Raw genomic sequence first — 20,934 nt, 5'->3', positions numbered from 1 at the left:
CCATTCTCCCTGAGAACAGGTGTTGAGCAAGCAGAAGAGATGGTGGGGAAAAAACATTGTATGTGCTTCCCTGGAGGCACACGTGCTGAATGTAAAACATAAGTCAAAGGGAATGGAATATAAAGCTTCGTTCCCTACCTGCGTCTTGATAAATGGCTGACTGTAAGTGTAAGACAAATTAATTTAGTAGATGGGTCAGTGAAGTGGTGACAGGGCTGAAAGTTTCTGTTAGAAATAATTCACGATGATTCTCTGCTATAGTAAATGAATCCATGATATTTCTCTAGTGTTTTTTGGGGGTAATGGCTTGCAGGTGTGAGAGGTATGGAAGCAACGTCCAGCTTTCGGACAAAATTCAGATCTCTAAAACCCCTTCTTAGTCGAGGCCAAGGTCAGATTGGTTTGCTATAGGATGAAGTTTAATAAGGTTGAGTGAAAAAATCAGTGGACTAGAATTTGGGAATGCAATGCTGGAAAATCAGAAATGTTCTGTAAGTGGGAGTGAGATGCTTAGGTTTGCATTCAGAAATAAAGTGTTTCTTTTGTAGGAAAAGAGTATCTGAGGGTGGAGAAATAATTTTCAAGCTGTTGAGTGCTTCTGAAATTAAATCTCCAAACCAATGCTCTAGTGCTCCCAGATTAGCTGTAACTTGCCAGAGCATCAAGTGTCTGGATCCGTTGTCAGACGTTAAGGGTTGAATCTTATCGAGAGAGCTTGGGAATCAATACTCTGTATTTGTAGGAAGGAACTCATATGATGTTAATATGCTGTGGAAGAACACCCAGAAGTCCTGAAACCCCAAAGTTTTCAGTCTAAGACATTTGTATTACAGAATCTGAACTTCTCAGAAGAGCTCAAAATAGGTTTTCTCCAGCTTTCACTGTTGCATTGATACAGCTGATGAAACAACACACTTCTCTGCAGTGTGTTGAGGGGAATGGGCCATTTTTCTATGCTATACCCTTCAGGCAGGGTGGTTAATTTTGTTGATAAGCACTAATAGTAATTTTTTTAAAGTTATAGAAATTTTGCAAATGATAGCTAATACACTGCTTTCCATTTTTAACAGCCTTAATAAGGGATATGGCAAAACCAACAGGGAGATCGGGATGTGTGGGCTGGTTCCAGGATCAAGGTGATACCCCGTAAGGAAATCCTCCTTGCACCTGTGTGTTGGTCTGCTTTTGTTTAATGTAAGAGCTGGGGGTTTGGTCCAAAGCATAGCTAAAGGAGTTGAAGGAACTGATGGAGAGACAGACAAAGGAGGATACGCTTTTTTAGACATCAAAGATACTCTCACAAGTGGAAATGAGCAAACCAGTGTTGTTTCTTATCATTGGGTCTGGACGTCCAAAAGGACATCTGATTCCACAGGAAGATTTTAATCATCATTGTTCCACCTGGAAGACGGCACTGGTCAGATGTCATAAAAAATGGTCAGTGATTTGGGTGCTGCAGTTCTGGTAACGAGCTTCCACCCAGTAGCCTTTTGTTCTTGGGTTTGCCCTCTGCTGAGAAAGGAAGTCAGGAACTGACTTGGCTTTTTCACTCCAAAAAGACCGCATGAAAACACCAAACTTGAATAGTTTATATCCAGTAAAATGAGAATATCTCCCCCTACATCCTACTTGACAGTGAATGAGGAGAAATGAAGGTCACCAGTGACTTGGGACTACCGTGCCTCTCCTACACTTTCTGCCAAAGCCTTAAGGATATAGGCAGAAGGCAGCTTAGGTTTGTTATCCTTCAGATAATAGGATCTTAGTCACACATCTTAGTGGGTTAATAAGAGTTTTGTGCGTTGGTTTGTAATATGCTTTGACTTCCCCCTCCTTTTGAGTTAGCTTCCTGATAAAATGTGTGCTGGGGGAAAGAGGAGATGTGAGGTGCAAGTTACCATCCTGCCCCTTAATTTTAAGAGACAAACCCTCTGCATGAGATAGGCATGTGCCTTTCTTTTTATTTTATAACTAGGAGGCAGCTAAAATCTAGCAAGTTCTCTTCCTGACAGATCATCTTGACAGATAGGAAGGACCCCAGGTCAGAATGTCTTGTAATTACAAAGTCTGATCATTTTATCCTCCTTTTATTCTGTTTTATCCTCCTTTTATCCCCCTCGTTCTTCCTTGTCTTGCTCAGAGTCCTGAAGGGGTGCAGTTCCTATCCCTCACTGCTTGGTGGAAAACCTCCACCTGTTCCACCAGATCTAATCTCTCCCCCTTTTTCCCTCCAGCATGGTTAAAAAATATAGCAAGAGAAATATGACACTGGAGTTTGCAGGGGAGGGAAAGGTGTAGAGGGCAATAAGGGCCTTTTTAAAGAATGAAAACCTTGGGATTTTTTTTTCTCTGAACTTGAGGGGACTGTTTTTTTGGCCACAGTGCCACTGAAAGTATCTCAGGCCTAATACCTTCCCTAAAGATATTTAGCTTTAATATGTCTTGACTTATATAGTAGTTATAAATGGTATGGCCCATTAAAAGATAGAATCATTCGTTTCTTTTGGACTCCCTCCCAAAGGCATGGGAATGTGAGCTGAATGTGCTTTGAACCCTGTGGAGGTAAATATCAGATACACTCTTTGTATATGGAGGGTGTAGTTTAATACAAATAGCTGTCTTTGCACTTCAGTCAGTGGTGAGTCTGCAGCTGGTGCAGATAGCTCGTGAACTAGCTCATGTGCAGCTGATTTGATCTCTTTACTGGAGGCTCAGTAACAAGTTTCCTGTCCTGCATGGTTCTATCTTTCCTCCAGTCCTGATACACTCTTCAGCTTTTTCTTTTTGTGTGTGACTATACTCTAAATAAGATCACGACAATGAGAATAATCTAATAATTTTGTCTGGAGGAAGTTTCCCTAATCAGGTGGATATATCTCCCCATCACAATACTAATTTCAGATTTCTCAGATGACTGACTATGAATCCTATCTTGTGACCAGGGACGCTTAATAGACACAATTTCAGTCTTTCTATGGAGATACGACCATGCAGCTCCATTTTAAGGTTTATGTGATCTGCTTCTTGAGGAAGTTTGCATCAGTGCTGCAGGTCAGAAGATGTTCTCAGTTTCCCAAAATGTTGTTTGCCAGCACTAATTTCATGGGGATCCTAGGTGGGAATGCAGCAAGAGGTCCCACTCAGTGGATGCAGCTTTCCAAGGTGCAAACTTTATGCACTGTTGTTGATATATCAGTGCTTGTGCTTATTACTAAGGTTGTCCTGGCTGGCTGTCAGAGTTAATGATGCCAATGGGAATGGTTCATCTTTAACTGGTGGCTGTAAATTGGATGGGGGGCGGTGGGGAGAGAAAAAGAAACAACATGTAATTCATGTTTTAATGACAGGAGGTTTTTTTTGTTTTGGTTTGGTTTTTTTTGTCCACAAAAGAACTGGAGGAAGGATCTTACTTTGAATATATCTCGCTTCCTTTAACAAGTTGTTTTTGACTAAGTCCTCCTCTCTTTGCTAAAATACAACAGTTTTCATTCTGACAGCATCAACCTGTTCTACAGAATATAGAGCCCCAGTGAGAATAGACCTTTAACACGAATTTATATCCCAAGTCTGAAATGTGCACTTTATATCTGTTATGATCCCTGGGTGCCTGTTAAGGGATTACTTACATCTTACCATCCTAAGTTTCATTCCATAAACAAATGAAACCTTTGAGTCTGAGGTTCAAGGAATATGCTCAGATGAAGCATGGTTTAAGAGCTCTTTGGGGAGAAAGAGATAAGGTGGGAAAGTGAAGAATTGATGACCTATTAACTGTTTCAATTTCCCACCTTGAATTATTGACAACATGTGATATTACAACCCTACAAATTACTGTCTATAAACAGCTCAGAAAATATGACCTTTGCATTACAATTGGTCTCAAGATGCCTTCCAGCTTATTACAAACAGCTGCGGCTGGCATATTTTGTTGCAGCTGGAGTGGGTGAAAGAATGCAAGGAACTGAAGAACTTTTCTTGTATAATCAGACAAATCTCAGATGACAAAATGTACTGGGTGATGGCTGAAATGTCTCTTTTTGAGACTGGGCTCGCTCCTCTGGAGTTTTGGGGTTATCTAATTTTCAGTAATAAAGACACCCAATTAGTTAAGGTTACCGGTCCTTACATTCTGCCCTGTCTCTTTCTAGAGCAAGTGGTGATTCTGTTCATAGATGTTAGAAAGCCCTATGTTACTCTAATTCCTCCCACTTCCTTGACTGTGGTGACCAGTGAGTGCAAGCTGAATGGATGGTTTGTCTCATTTGTTCATGGCAAACCAAGTGCACTAAATTCTTGCTTTGTTTGGTTGCTCATGTGATTAACACACAAACTAAAGTAAGTGTTGTGCTGAATTTGGCCCTGAGATTTCTGCTGATTTGGGAGAAGCTGAGAACACAAGGTCTTGATTTTGTATCTTTTCTTCTTAGCACTGTTGAGGAGTAACAAGTGACCAAATTAGTGTTGGCAGCCAGAGAGCTCATAAGGCACTTTCTGAATCCTACGCCTGAGCCAAACTAATTTATAATTTACCTCCATTAACAAAGGGTTGCCATAAGATGAGACCTACCACGTCTGTCTATGGAGTGATGCATTTTATTGTCATTTGTTAGTGTAAGATGCGTAGGGAGTGCTAGAAGAATGTTTTCTGGGGAACCGTATTTGGAAGAATAGATGCCCCCAACACAGTGTAACAAAAGACTGTGCTGAATAAAAAAAATCATCTTTGCACCAAGCTTGTTTGTTTTCTCAGTTTCTGGGAAGCATAACTTGTGTCTGTTAGTATGATGTTGTTCATCACTGACTGAAGATCAGTCGAAAAAGTGTATGTTCCCATCTGTGTTGATGCAAAAAGGCAGTAGGATTATAAGAAGGGGAATAGAAAGCTTGAATTTGACTCATGCCCAGTTAGAGCTAGACAGGGTGGAAGCTGTGTTTTAAAGTTAGAGCAGGTCAGGACCTTATGAAGTCCATCTCTCCATGCATTAGAGGACAGGGAAGAATGATTACAAGAGGGAAGACCTAGGAGCTTATCAGAGTAAGTATTCCTTCCCTGACTTCCGTGACAAACTCTCTTAAACTCTGCATGCTTGATGTGTGTAATAAAACCAACCTACATCACAGAGCTGTTGTTAGGAGTGATCAATTAATGTTTTCAGGGCACTTTTGGGACCTAAAGATGAAAGGCACTTACGGTCGTAAGTTTCACTACCCCTGCTGCCCCAGGATGAAAGTTTTACTTTAAAGATTCAGTTTCTTCCCAGGGGTGAGAGGGAGGCAGTCTATTATTCAAGGACATCATCCTTATCTCTGTTGTAGTTGCCTTGTGGCCCTGCAACATCACTCAATAATTCTGTCAAGTAGTATCTTTTGCTTGTGACAGAGTGCTAAACAGTGATTTATTGCTTGAATAGACATTGCTTTCATGAAAGTGATTTGTTTAAACAACAGTAAAGTGGTAAATAAATTTTTCATTGCATGCTAATTTTTCACTTTTATATTCTGTAGTGAGTTCCAGAATAAGCAATCTGGGTATTGTATATATGACATGAATCCCAGTTTTTTGTGTGTATCCCATGGTTGTGTGTATCCCTCCACCCCCAGTCTTCCCCCAGGACATGGTTCCTTTCCCAAGGAAAGACCTCTAGTTTTAGCCTTTCTCAACTTTGTTGCCTTTTGTGATATTTTTCCTCTTGATTTGTTCTTCAGACAGGGTTGGGTGAATTATGTTCAAGTGGAGGCTTGGATTACTGGTTTGGGAAATGCTGTGTGTGTTTGGAGTTTATGGGTATTTCTAAATCCTTCAGAAACTTCTGGGTCTTAACCAGGAAGGCACCACCATAAATACAGCTTGCAAAGTAGGATCCTAATGGCTGAGTGGCATGTTTTCATAAAGTCTCTTCTTGCATGCTCCCTCTTTTTCCGAGAGCATTGTATGCTGCTCTCTTTTAGCTGCCAGTGGCTGTGCTGGAGCCCTAGTTTGCACATAAGATCAGGTGTCTGAGAAATTCCTCAGAAGCAAGTTTTTACTTGTCAATATGCAGGCTTTCCAAATTTGCTTCAGAAATGGCTTCTCAGCACTTAAAATCTTTGTCCCTTGGCAAAGCCCAGAGCTTCCTGAATGCCTCTGGGTGGTTCAATAGCAAGCCCAAGAGCGGGCAAGGCACAGAACAGCTTAGTGCTTTTTTCCAGTTGACCCTGACACCCTTTCTGGGTGTCCGCTCTAAATCACTGGCAGTGACTGCATGTGTAAGCAAGAACTGCTGATTGACAGTGAATATAATAGGGTGTAAGAGAAGAAATTTCCTTCCAAGTAGTTTAGGGCTTCACCCTCCTCTGGTCTTAATTCTGACATAATCCCCCAAAGGCCTATATGGGCATTCAGTGAAATGAATAAACAGAAGACTGCATTTCCCTCTTGAAACAGGCACAGAGCTCTCATGCTAATGGCTTTTAAGCATCAATGCAATTATAGTGTGTAATCGATTCTCTCTATACCAACTTTTGTCTTCTGAAATGAAACCTTGTCTCTTTCTTAACTATTTGCCTTTGTATTAAAACGTTTCAAGGTGACAGACAGTTTTTTCCCTTGTTTTTGTCCTCCTTCCCCTCTTTCCTGCCTACTTCTGCCACTAGAAGAAAATCTATTATTACATTTACTTCGGAACCTGAATATGTCTGCTTTTTTTCCTACAGTAATTTACTCCCTGGAATTTCCTTTTACTCCTTTTAATTTATCGGGTTTGGTTTTTTTTTTTTTTTTTTAGTTCATTAATCATGTGTGGAGCTACTCAGAAATATTTCCATGAAACAGATTCTCATTGAATGAAAGGGGGATTTGTGAAAATGGGTTTCAATGTTGGTAAAAGGGCTCAAAGCAGGGAATTATTTCCCCTTTATAAGTTATTCAGCATGTCAGTGGCTAAGGTGTTTTTCTGGAATGTGGTAGGCCTAGGTTTGGGTCCCTTTCGGAGCCAGGAGAAGCAGTAACTCACTGTCTTGACCTTTGGGCTTTAGCTATTACAGAAACACAATTTCCTTCTCTCTGCTTTGGTGGTGGTAATATTTTAGATTCTTTTTAGACCATAATAAATTTCTGTTTCATCCTGATGAGAAGCATGAAAACTGGGGCTATCTTTAAAAGATTTGAGGGGGAGAGATCCCTCATTTTGCCCTTATTATAATTTGTATTGTTGTCTCCTCTAGAAGTTGTCACCATGCCAGGGACCCCTGTAAGCTGAGTATAATAGAAACTGCCATACATCTTGCTCTATTGATTCAATTATACAAGACTAAGAAAGGAAATACTAGTATCCGTGTTTGGCAAACATTGAATTTCTTGTCTACAAGTGGTTTTCATAGATGCCAAAAATATGAATAACTACAAACACATTTAGACAAATTCATGAGGGCTTAAAGCTACCTATGATAGCTATAAGAACAAAAGAATTGTCATACTTGGCCATATTCCCTCTCCAGCAGTGGCTTAAATTGCATACTTGGGGAAACTTGCACAAACATTGTGCCAGATTTATTTAATTGACCTCAGTGCACATCTCTTGCCTGAACTTCTGTCTCCCCTTGAACCAACGTTAAGTTTTCAGTATCCACAAAGTATAGTGGGAAGGAGTTTCCCAACTAATGTATATGTAGTATGTTGAACCTCCCAGTTTCACTTGCTGTACTAGGTCTTGTGTACTGAAAAACAGTGAATAATCAATTCAGGACACTCGTGACTTTACAGATGTCTTTCGTATCTTCTTTATTGGCTCTTTCTTGGATTGAGAATTGGAATTCCTCACTAAAAAAAGGCCATTCCACATATTTGATGATCATTGTTTGCTTTCTCTGATCCTTTTATTATTAGGCACAATAGTAGCAATAGTTTTTGAATTACGAAGAGTATAATCTGCTGAAAACTAATAAGGGGAAGAATCACCCTATACATGGACAATTTTTAATGCTTTCTCTGTAAACTTCTGCTATCACCTCCTGTCACAGACAGGATAATGTGCAATATCAGACCTTTTTTCTGTCCATTGAAGGATGCAGGAAAATGAAAGGATTTTTACTTTACAAATTCTTCATAACAAAGACTGTGGTGAAATGGGGAGTTGGTAGTCTAGCTGTATAACCATGAGGCTGTCCTTCTCTATCATCGCACTTTTCCTCTCTTCCTTTGCCTGCTGATGTGTTTATATAAGAAAGCCTGTTGATCTACAATCCAGGTGGAAAGCAAATCACAAAGTCTTCATGTCTCCATAGTTCTTGGTATTGCATAGCTGTTAGAGACCCTGATACTTGCTGACTGGTATAAAATTGCTAAATAATAATGCGAAGAACAAGATTTGTACCAGTAATTTGCCCCAAATAATGAGTTCTCTAGAGTTTGTCTTTTTTTATTCATGAGCAGCCTGTAAAATTCTCAGTCATGAATTATTCAGACTTATTTGTGAATTTATTTGAAAACATTTCCTCACATAGCTGCCTCACCAAACAGCTTATTGAGAATATTCCTGTGTTCTGAGTGTATTCCCCCCTTTTTTTTCCCCCAGTCCTAAACTTCTGAGCTGTATTGGGAAGGTAGAGATGAAGAAGGGAACAGATAGGTGTTGCCCAGTTATTTCCAGTCTTTGAATGGTACATACTCTCAAACACTGCAGTCTAGCCCCAGAAACATGGTTTACTAACACATAATGCATAAGAAAGTTTCAAGTCCTTTAGCTCCCTGTTCAATTATAGCAGACCAAAAAGCTTATGAAAACTTAATTTAGTGCTTCTTTGTTATTGTCTTATGTTCCTGCTAAGTAGGCGATGGAAAGGATCTCGAGAAGTTAATAAGGGATTCACGGATCACTGCACATTAAGGTGTACCTAAACTGTCTTGGTTGTGGCTGGATATTTATTTCTTTTTCCCAATTAGAAGGCAGTGTGGCAGTTTCATCAGGAGAGTCTTGTAAAGGGTAGTTACACCATTACCATTTTTTACATAGCTGTATGTATTTACAATACTTTATTAACAAAATATTGTTGTATTGAAGACTGCTTGTGTTCTGTGCCTGTGTGAGACAGTCCCTATGCCTAAATATTTGCAGCTCATAACAACAGAGCAACCAAACTGCACATACAGTGTTGCATGCTCCTTGCATGGGTGGCGGGCACCACAGGAGAGAGAAGGCTGTTGTGACTGCTCTTTTCTCAAATTGTTGCACATCCTGAAGATAAAGTCAAAGCGTAGAGTGTGTAGCTGGTACATGACTGAAATTAGAAGCTTCCTATCAGGTTATTAGTTCTAAAACAGGACTGATGTTGGAGTTCATGAAGAACCATCTCAGTTATGCTATGTTGGAAATTAATATGCTCCTAAGGCTGTGGCTTGAGACACAAAAATCCGTAGTGCTGGACAAGAAGTCAGGGCAGAATAACATCCTGAAGGATTTCATTGGATTGTGAGGGTGGCGGGGTTGGCAACATTCCTTTTTTTTCTGGGACTTTAGTGGTCAAAGAGATGTCTGATCACTGCACTAATAGTCTACAGAAGAAACGCATTCTCAAACTGATTCAGAAAGCTGCTGTAAGTGGTTTGCAGTCAGGTATTAGAAATTTTATCAAATATACCATTTGCATAATTTTCAAATTATTTTAACAAAATGTTGAGTAAGGATCAGTCTGTACACAAGTAATGCTGAGAGCTGATGGTGTGCAAGTCAGGAAAGTGGACTATTGACTACATGTTTTTTAGTTCTGTGGCTTATCCCAGGACAGCTGCGGTCTTGACTGAAACAGATGCAAACATACCTGCAAAGCATGGAAGTCTGAAAACGTTAAAGCAGAGGTGCTGGTTTTTGCCTCCATAAGCAAAGGCCTGTTGAGATTTTGAAATCAGCACTGGATTCCTGTAGGACCAATCTTTCTGGCACAGTTTTAGGTCAGTCTAGAGGTAACATTGTAAAAATCAGAGCCCAGGAAGTTATAGTGAACACCTTTAAAAAATTGATTGTGTTCTTCTGTTTGAAAAATTTCTATCACCATGGAGCTATAAAAGTTGTTTGTTTGCATTTAGTACCCTGTAGTGCTGTGTAAAGTGGAAAGAATTTGCAGAGAGGACCTCGGGGTGGTGGTGAGAATACAGCTGATAAAATGTATCCAAGATGAGAGTGCTGTTGGTATAAATGAGATTGAGTTGGATTATCACAGACCACTTTGCGTAGTGGGTCTTTAATAATGGTGATCAAACCTTGAACACAACAATTGTTCCAGTTGACGTCCTTGTTTAGCCTAGCTTGAATAAGTATGGACACATTTTAACATGGTGCTCACGTAGCGTTCCCAGGAGTAAATTTGCAGTTGTCAGTGAGTAGTGCGAAGTGTTACAGATCCCTGACCTAGTGTGCTATTAGCTGGCTCAGGTACTGGTTTCTGTGTAGCTGTGGCAGAAGATAGCTCAGTGTGGGCTTGCTTGCTTTCTGGCCACACATCGTTAGCAGCAGACGAGTTACACAGCCACAGAGTGTAGCCTGTTGCTTCCTTCCCAATGTGTTAGGAAGCTGATCAGCAGCAGTGTGCAGACTTCTGTTCGCTACCTTCCTGGCCAGCTAGTTCAGCACTGTTTGATGAGACCAAATATTTTTTGCCAGGGGAGAAAAGTCAGGCTAAAGGTAATCCTTGCATTACATTTGGAACTGCTGCTGCAGTGAAGGATGAGCTTTGGCCAGTACCCTGTAGGAGCCGTGCTAGATGCATTCGTAGAGCAGTTGAAAACAAGGTAAAGACAAAGATTTAAGCCAGTACTAAACTTGGGTCAGAAGTGCAAGGAAGGGTGGGGTGAGACAGTGTGGGCCAGTTGAACATGTGCTGAGGTAGGCCTGGGAAAAATTTAGCCATGCTTACCCTAGAATTCTCCCAAGATAGCAAACAGCCTCCTAGGGCCTAAACTGGGAAATTCACAGAGCAGTCTCTTCTGTCCAGCCACTGATTTCCATCTTGAACCCTATAGATGAGCCTTCACATCCCAAGTCTTAAAAAGCAGTCATAGGCCAGGAGTGATTAACAAAGGTGCGTTTTCTCTGAAAATGCTGTTTTGGTTTGAAGAAAAATGTAATGGTATCCAAGATGTGAATACCTTGTCCTTCCTAGAATAGCCACTGGGATCTGGTTTCCTTTGGGAGACAGGTGAGCCAGGTTTAAGTACCTCTTTTGTCAGTCTGTTGTTTTCTCGGGTGAGTAGGCTAACCCACCAAGCCTTCTGTCCGTTTCTTACTTGCTGGGGCTTTTCCACTTTGTATAACCCAAACAAAACATCTTTAGTACGCTACCTCGTGGTTAGTACACTCACTGGGGCTGTGGTAAGCCAGGGATCAAATACCTTTTGCTCTGAGCTATCAATGCAGAAGTGATGACATGTTTTTTCTCCTTCTCCTCCCTACCTGCTATGTCAGAATAAACCACTTCAACTGCTGATCTTAATGAAGAACAGACTTTCTGAAGCCTTGCATTTCTATGCAATAGGAAGGGTTATCTGTATTCACAGCAGAGCTGGCATAAGACTGGATTTTCAGCTCCTTTTCATTGTAACCGTAGTTTTCTTGTTCTTTTCTTCTTGCTCTTGTTAGCTTGCATTGATTGGTAAGTGGTAAAGAAGGGAGAAAAATACGGTCCCAGAAAACAAAAGAAGGCAAGACAATATTTTTCATTTCATTACTGTGCTGCTTCACAGCCCCTATTCTGACATTTAGAACAACATAATATGCATGTCTCTGTTCATTAGGTTCCTCAGTACTACACAGTGACAGCCACAGAGCAGAAAAAGAAAAAGAAACAATCTTAAACATGAACTAACCTTTGCAGGCTAAATAACAAAGAAATGAGAACAGCAAAGGAGAAATATGTTTTCTGAAAAAGTAAATATAACCAAAATCATGGCCTTGCATAGGTTATTCATATATCATTACAAAGGGGAAAAGAGAATACTGAACTCTAGGGCTAATAACTAATTTTCTGCCCAATGACTTGTTTGTTTTGCACATATATGTTTGAGCAGATCTCTTGCTAGTATTTGAACGACAGTAAATGACACAAGGAGACTGCTGAAACTAGAGACAGACTTAAAGATATTCAGGAGCTGATACAGGTCCACAAAAATGAGAAAGCTTCCTGCAGGAAAGCCCTTATGTGTTTTGGAAATAGGATATCTGCACCAAGTGGAGATATCCAAGGTGTTACCCATAAAACTGGTGCATATCTATGCCGCAGCATGGTGTCAAATACAAATATTAGCTTGAAAATGTTGAATGTTAAGATTTTATCCTAAATTTACTAAGAAGCCAGGATATAACAACATTATTTAGGGTTCTAGATGTAGCTAGTCTGCAACTAACATGCATATTTGAATGGGTCCAGGGATGCCTCTGCAGGAGGATTGTTAGAGCTATATCAAAAAGAAGTATGATGTCATGCAGCTGGTTTTTTTTCCTCATCAGTTCCAAGAGAACTACAGCACTCTAAGATTGTGTGGGTTTTACTGAAATTTCTGGGGGAAGAAAAAAGAACAAAAGAGACATTTCCGCTCTCTGGAAGTAAAATATTTTGATTTCTCATATTGGCACTTTTAATTTTTTGTCATGTCATATTTTTGGGGGGAGATGTCAATTGCAATTTTTTTCTCAAGAAAGGAGATTAAAATTCTCAATGGAGTTTTCTTTCACGGAAGTTTTGACATTTGTGAATTTTCCTCAGTTGGAAAAAAGTAAAAATCTGAGTAATTTGTGATAAATAATTCTCAGTCTATTTAACACCAGTAATTACACACTGCTAATCATAGTATTCCACAAAAATTAGCCTAATTACAATTCTTGGGTTTTACAGATGGGGGAAGGTGTTTCTTGATTCTTGTATGATCTTCCTCAAGATTATATCAACCAGTGGCAAAGAACGAGGAGAAAACCCCACTATTTTTCCTATTTACTCTTCTGAGTTTCTATGCCTGCTCTATCTTCAGGTCTGCTTCTAAAACTACAAGATATCAAAATATTCGTTAGGGGAATATTCATTAGAGTAATTTACATCTCTGGTTCCTCTGGCAAGCAGAGGAGAGGGCCAACAGAAAACAACAAGGCTTGGAAAAAGATATAAGCAACTGTCCAGCTGCTTTGCAAATCCAAGGGAGTCTCAAAGCCGAGTGTGTGTGCAACTCCTATGTCGTATGGAAGGTCTCCACGCAGGCTGGCACTGAATCTTATTGAGTTCACTGCTACCTTTCATCAGGAGAGTAGTTATTCAGAAAGGCTTTATGTGCACAACCCTTTCTCTTCCTCCTTCTCCCCCTCCTAATTTTTATTTATTTGTTAAGTAGGGGATTTATAGACCCATTCCAAGGGTGCTGTGAGGGATGGCAGTGGCACAGGTTTGTATCTGGAGCAGACAGCTGCCCTGCTGTCACTGAATAAGCATTCCTGGGAGGGGTGAGATTGAAATTTAGCACTTATAAAGCCCTAATTGGCGCAAGCCTTCGTGAAGCATATGTGCCTGCTGCAGCCCTGCCATCTGACACCTTGGCAGGTGGCTGGCGCTTTGCACGTTGGCTGCCTCTTCAAAGAGAGACCCTCTGGGCTAGAGGGAGGCACCTCCCGGATGGCAGTGGGGCTGTGCGTTTTGGGGGATGGAAGGCATATCTATGTCAAGGTGCCCAGGGGAGCAGAGGAGGGGTCATGGCTGTTGTGTGAACCACCCCTGTCACAGGAAGGGATGCATGTTGTCCTCTAGGCCAAGGCAGGAGTCACCGTGGGGCTCTTTCAGGGGGACATGCCACTCGGTGGGTTGGGGTCACCATGGATTGGTCCCCAGTTGCCACAAGGTGGGTGTTGCTGGGGGACATGGTGGGGTCTGGATTTGGTGGTCTGGGCACCTGGAGGGGCCCTGGGGGTGGCTTGCTGCTTCAGGGCCATGGCGCAGGGCTGGTGGCGGAAAATGTGAGGGAGCCACTAAGGAAATCGGGACCCAGGGACAGACCAGGGGGGTCATGTAGGAGTTCAGGGCCATGCTGGGCCTGGTGCTGGGGGGGGAGCCTTGGGGCAGGCCGCTGGTCTCTGCTCAGGGAGGCTCAGGGCCGCCCTCGGCACTGCTGTGACCATGCCCCACGGGCATCTCAGGGCGAGGGGCAGCATGGGCTGGCATCTCCCCCATGGGGCAGCGAGGCAGGGCCTTGCAGCCAGGGCCTGTCCCACAGCCAGCCAGGGAGCAGGGCAGGCTGGGGGCAGCCCTGGGCATCAGGCACGTCTCTGGGGCCACTCTTCCACAGTCTTTGTTTCTCTATGGAGCTGTTTGTGTGGTGCACTGAGATACAAAGTCGGGGTGTCTCCCCCCCACCTCATCTCCTGCCTGATGGGGTTTGCATTTTAATAGCCTGAGTTTGCAGTCATTTATTTATGGATAGCAGGATGAGGCTCTCATTTTGGACATAAAGCAGTAAGTGGGCACAGTGGGAGGTGGGAGATGAAAATGGGAGCAGATAATAAGGGAGGCTGCTTTTCTTCTGGAGGATGTTTGGTTGTGATTGGCGCTGGTAAACCACTGTTTTTTCAGGTGCCTCTCCCGTCTCCCTTATCAGCTGCACGTGACTTGTGTTTGTGCAGATAGGACATGCTTTGGGCAGCCTCTCTCTGTGCTATGAGAGGTTTAACAGAGTTGTGCTGTAGAAACAGGTGTCTGTCAGATGTGTGTGCTCTTTCCCCTATACCTTCCTCTACTGCAGTAACTATGTGCTCACTTAGGTCCTCAGCTCCCGCATCGCCATGCTTTCTGCTCTGTCTCATATGCTGAGCATATTGGAAAGAGGCGGTTCCTGGTGTAGCTGGTATGGGGCTATTGGTGTGTAAGAGATAGGATGGCTTTTGCCTTCAGAAATTGCAGTGGTGAGGTCTGTTCCCCTCTCCCTGGTGCAAGCAGCCACGTGGCTATTCCTCTGCCATGCGGGTGCTGGTTTGCGCAGAGCTTATAGGGACTGAATTACCTCCAGTTCTTTGCTTCTCTGCCAAGTTGGTTGAAGTTGGCAATGTTATCAAGGGAGCAGAGGGGTGTGTATTAGTGAGCCTCATTTCTTAGGAACCCGGGCTGAAAATAAGAATGTAGAGGTATATAGATCACAGTTTTTGTCAGATAAGATGTGTTGCGCCTCTTTAATTTACTTCAGTTTTAGTGGGATAGAGAGGAGGATAAGATGTATGGATACGTAGCAGGGAGAAATGCAAAATAAATTAGTAGCAATAGTAATGGTCTGGTAGTTTATGTCCCAAATGTAGGTCTTGTTAAAGGAGCCCATCATGTTGAAAGTCAGGAATTTTTTTTTTTTTTTTTTTAGATATTAACAAAAGAGCAAGCTGAAATGTTTTGCTGGAAATTCTTTTTGCTAAAATTGTTTTCCTCCCCCCAGTAAGATAATTTTATTCTAGAAGTGTCTGTTTTGGCAGGAGGGAAAAACTGTTTATCAAAAGAGCTAATAAAACTCCTAAATCTGGAAACACTTCCATTCTGGCTAAATCTAAAACTTTTCACTGAAGTCATAGAAATGCTGGTTGTTAGCAACATTTGGAGGTCCCTAGTTCAACCTCCTACTCAAAGCAGGGTTTTCACCAACTATAGATCAGGTCAGCCATGACTTTTTCTAGCCAGGTCTTTAAAACTCCCAAGGATGGAGGCTTTACAGATGTTCTGGGTAGCCTGTCCCAGTGTTGAACTATTTTCCTTATGGAGGCGTTTTTCCTGATGTCTAGTCTGAGTCTCCCAGGCCAAAACTGGTGATCATTTGCTTGTGTTATATCATATGCTACAACCAAAAAGTTTAACTGGAGATAGGCCAGTGGGTTATCTGTGCACCACAGCTGTGAAAAAGATCGGCAGTTTCAGTGCTTGTGAAACAGAGCAGAAAGTAATCACTATTTCTACTGCATACAGCAGATCTCATCTTGTATCCTGAAGCATTGTCTAGCATGTCAGCTCCTTCCCACTGCACTCTGCCTCCTGGGGTTAAGGGAAGGACCTGTTGGCAATATCATGCAGAGCAGCTGAGCAAGAAAAGGTCTGATTGGCTTAACATACATCTCTGCAAATACTTCCCATGTCAGTTTAGGCAAATGCTTTTAACAATTCTTTCAATTATGTTAAGCACCCATTAAAGGAATCCTAAGCTCTCCCTGGGGTCATTTCAGTTCTATGAGATTGTAATTGTTTGAGACTAACCATGATTTCTTCTTTTGCCTTCAGGTGATTCTAATTCTGACAAAGCTGTATGACTACAACCTGGGAAGCATCACAGAGAGCTCTCTTTGGAGGTATGGAGATAAATTCAGTTAATAATTACCACCCTAAATAGGAAGAGCCCGATACAATTCTTTTATTGAATTTAATTGGATTTTTTAAAATGTGCTGGAAGGTTTGTAGCTAAACCCTCTCTCACTTCTGTTCTTTCATACTCAAGGACAAAGAAGCTGAAGTCTGATTGTCTTCTTTCAGCTAGATAACATACCTCGTGAACGTGCTATCATTTGATTTCCCCTTTCCCATCTTATTCAGAATCAAATCAACCAATTGGTTTATTTTTTAGGAGAACTCAACAGCCTTAAGTCTTTGTTTATAATGAAGGATCTCATGGCTGTCTACCGCCTAAATGATCCTTATGAAAAGTCAGTGCTACTAAGACTGGGGGAAAACCTGTGAGCAAGTATTCAATGTCTGTTTATTCAGAACTGATAGTATTAGTACCAGATAATTGATTTCCACTTGTGTGATGCTGACTTACTAGACTGATTTATAGGGAACGCCTTGATACTTTCATGATTTCAAAGCACGTTATGCACTCTGTGAACCAAAGGAAAGATTTGGGCCATGGTCTATTTCTTAAGGCTGTTATTTGGATTGAATGAGAGCAGATAGTGCTTGTTTTTATCTCTCTGAAAAATGGATCTAAGGGGTGTTTACTTCATGTGTACCTAGTGGTACTTTCATGAGCTGTAACAGATGAAAAGGAGGTTTTTTCATGGTTCTACCTGTGAAACTTTGGTGGGAAGTCTAGGCCTTTTGTATGCAGGTCATTGATGGAGGTGGACGGGCTACCATCTTGATACAAGAAAACTTTGGGTATTTGAAACTAAAGCTTCTTGTTAGGATGGACTTGTTTTGATAAACTTGTTTAGGAAAGGCTTTTCATTTCCAAGAAGAATTTTAGGTCAGAAGGAGAACAAATAACCTTTCTGTTCAAGGAACTGAGCAGGATTTTAAGAGAATGACAGAGGAGGAATTTGACATGGAGTATATTCTGAACTCAGGCTAGTGCTCTACCCACTGGCCTGAAGAAATAAAACAAACAAAAACCTGAAAACCTAAAGAAACACAAAACTTCTAGGATTTGTTCTGAACAGCAACAGGAACACTCAAAAGTATTAGTATTTTGTGGGGCTGGATAAATGGTTTCTCATCCTGCTGTGGGGGGATAATCAGATCTTTCCATTTCATATATGTTGCTGCTATGGCTTGAGATCAAAAGTTATCCTATTTTCTATACTACCTTTTTCTTTACTATGGTGCACATGCCATAGTAAAAGGTCTTTCAGGACTGTGGCTTTGGCAATGTTTTTCTTAAGGAGGTTTGGGCTAGAGTGTTTAATTTCTCAATGGTTTCGAGAAAGAATATTCATAAATGTGAAATATATATACATTAATTTCCTCTTAATATGCTCAGTCATTTCACCCTGAGAAATATTAATCTCTTGTTTCATCAGTCATTGGGGAAGGTATGGTGTTTCACCATGTAGAGACACGTCCTTCCCCATTGCTGATAGTGCTGAAGAACTACATTACTCATGTGATGCAATGCAGGATTTTGTTGAGATACTCGTTTAGGAATTAAAATAGGACAGCCACATCAGAGTGGAAAACACACTTCTTGTTGAGGTGTATGAATGTGGGCACAAAATTGTGCTGATGACCTTATGTTCTTGTCTGTTTCAGAATTGGTTTCTGTGGAGCATGCCATAATTGCATAAGTTTTACCCTGATTAAAAGAGAAAGAACTGTGGGGATGTCACTGGAGGATGTGCCAGAAGCTGGGGCTTTGGCAACGTAGCAGTCCTAGAGCCAGTGAGTGCAGTGCACTTTTCTGGACTTCAGACAGTCCTGATGTCAGAATGTGATTAACAACATAGTAATAGCCTGATTGTTTCCTCTAGCCCAGTATCCTATTACCAAAAAGCAGTCTAAGAAAGAGTATATGAACACGGTTATCATATCTGACACTTCCTCCTAGCATTTGTTCTTAGGGTTGAAGTTTAGGGTCCTTCCTCAACCTTCAGTTTAAGGTCTATCAGGGTCTGAATAATTTTTTTGGTTTTAGTATATACCAGGGGATTAATATCCCATGAGCTAACTTTCTTAATATCTCTTGGAGTGTGTTAAAATTTTTAGTACCTGAGACATCTTAGAACAAGCAGTTCCACAGATTATTTGAGGAACCACTTGTCTAACTTTGAACCCATCAGCTTCAGGTTCCCTTGGTACCTGTCACTTGTCAGGACTTGGTTACAGTTGCATGGCCAGCCATCCAGAATCCCTGGGCAAATGCTTTGGTCTGGGAAATGATGAAGGAGAACCAGGATAGCTAAAATCAACCCACTGGTCTTTGCAGTGCTCTATTACTCTTGATCGGCTCTTCAGTGCTCATGACTGCTCTAAAAGTTGGCAGTGCACTTCATTGTCATTCCTCGATCCTGTTGCCTTATATAAGCCTCCGGTGGTTATGTTGTGCTCTGTCCTGAGTCTGACTCTGCTGTTAGATCCCTGCTCACCATGCAGTTATGCCTTCAGGTCACTAATAAATATCCCTGTGAAAATCCCAGGACAGCTTCTCTGTTCTTAGTGTGATGCAAAGAAATGACAAGATGGGCATATCTTATTATTTAATGCATCTGACAGAGAGGTTATTAGCTGTTGCTGCTCCTGGCTGCTTAAGTGACATGTTAATTTAAATCTCCCTGCTTGTTTAAAAAGGATAGAAAATAATAGAATTGAGAGAAGGGGAGAAACATATCTTGCACTTTAATTTATTTTATGCCTCTAAGTTTGATGCTGGGGAATGGAAGAAAGCATGATCTCATGTCTGGTTTGATTTCTGATGTCAAGAGTTCTGTTTCTGAAAGATAGAGGAGAAAGACAGGTAGTTCTGCAGGTACCCACAACTGAAGAGGAATCTCTGCCTTGAATACATGACAAAGAAATACCACTCTCGCCTCCTGTGCAGAGTGCATTCTCAAAAGGTTGATGAATGATGAGGGGCTGTTTAGAAGCATGTCACAGACACGAGTCGTTTATGCTATAGCTGGTTATAAGCACATCTGTCATTTGAAGGTGTAGTTGGGTGATTTAAACCGTCTTGTGACTGATGGGACTGTAACCGTCTATAACACAACTATGCCTTTGCCTACAAGATATGAATCTGTCTTCTTTATAAACACACTACTACCTGCTAGGATGGCATTTCTTTGTAATTTTTCAGCCAGTTTAACTACAGCTGGCTGCAGCACTAATGGATGGAAACTACCGATGAATTAAGAGGCCACTGGTGACAGACATGAAGGGATGAAATACAGAAAGAGAAAAGAGACGGGGAGAATCTATACAGTCTTCTAGAGTGCTAAGGCTCTGTGCTCACTGAGCTTTGGATGGCAAGTGAGCTTGCTGCTTCTGTACATGGTAGATGAGATTTTGCATCAGGCTGGGCCTGACTTTAATTACGCTGTTATCCTCTCAGCAGACTTTTTCAACAGTTTTAGTTGAGAGCTTTTTATTTACTTTTTGTTATTCTTTTTATAGAAGAGGAAGAAAACGGAGGAGAAAAGATTATCTGTCACTGAGCAATTAACTGAGTGTATTGGATTTATTTCTCTTCCTCTCCTTAGATATCTCTCAGATCACAAAGAGGATTAAGCTGTGAGACGTAGGAGATGATGTTTTTTTACCACTGGAGTAAGATAAGCTTACATTTCCAATAAATAAAAATGTCAGAATAGTGACTATGGTATCCATGAGCTGCAGACAGCTGTGGGGGAGGACTAGTCTTTTTTCTGTTTGTGTAAATACGATGCTCTGGAAAGATGTGCGTGCAGGACACTTTTCCTCAGGGCCTTGAGAGGCTGACAAGCAATGAGTACTGTCATTCATCTCTTTACCTTCTTATAGCTCTGTATTTGGTCAGGAACGAGTAATTTCATGGAACTTGCTGTAAAAATAGCAGTAATTAAACTTTGCTTTTCAGCCAGAAAGTAGGAAGATGCAGAGTTTACTCCGTTTGAGATCATGCATGCACTAAATCGCGATCTGTTGCTCTGTTAGTTCTGGAAGTTATTGGTGATACTCCTACGCTCCAACACTGTGCCTGAACTCTGAGCTCCCCAGTTCAGGAGTGCTTAATGCTTCCAGCCTGTTCTTCACTGCTCCTGGTTTCTGCATTAAGGAAGCTTTAGCACATATGCCATAAAGGAATCTCAAGGACTCCGAAAAATCCCTATGCCTCATATAGATCTAGCTTTAACTTCCCATATGTAAAGCAGGGGTTGTTAATAGTTGCTTTTTTATTTTTGCAATATTTTGAAGATTGCCTGGTGATAAATATTACAGTGGTCACAGCAAAACAAAAATTCTCAGAACTCCAATGCTTTGTTTCTACCTTTTTCATGGCCTTTTTGTTTAACCTTGAACTAGTATTTTAACCCCTCCAGTAGTTTACTCATCCCCACCTTCCAACACCACCAATGCACATCATCCTGCAACTCTGTCCTTCCAAGGGAAATGGGGTATGTAAGCCAGAGAAGAATCAGATCCCTCAGAGCATCTCTGCCTCTCAGTATAGGAATGACCTTCATTTATTCCATGGGACAACTTAATGAAATAAAG

General features: G+C 41.3%; 1 protein-coding gene across 1 annotated transcript in view; it reads left to right on the top strand.

The window, feature by feature from the left end:
• Nucleotides 1-20,934, top strand: part of SORCS1 (sortilin related VPS10 domain containing receptor 1) — a 309,525-nt gene that overhangs the window by 78,238 nt on the left and 210,353 nt on the right. Inside the window, exon 2 of the mRNA XM_087766088.1 lies at nt 16,255-16,322. Coding sequence (XP_087622214.1) covers nt 16,255-16,322 — 68 coding nt within the window. The remainder of the gene's footprint in view (nt 1-16,254; nt 16,323-20,934) is intronic.

This window comes from Nipponia nippon, unplaced genomic scaffold (assembly GCF_047370975.1).
Source record: "Nipponia nippon isolate SJK-2023a ecotype South Korea unplaced genomic scaffold, ASM4737097v1 scaffold_3, whole genome shotgun sequence".
Lineage (NCBI taxonomy): Eukaryota > Metazoa > Chordata > Aves > Pelecaniformes > Threskiornithidae > Nipponia > Nipponia nippon.
This window is presented reverse-complemented; position numbering and strand designations above follow the sequence as displayed.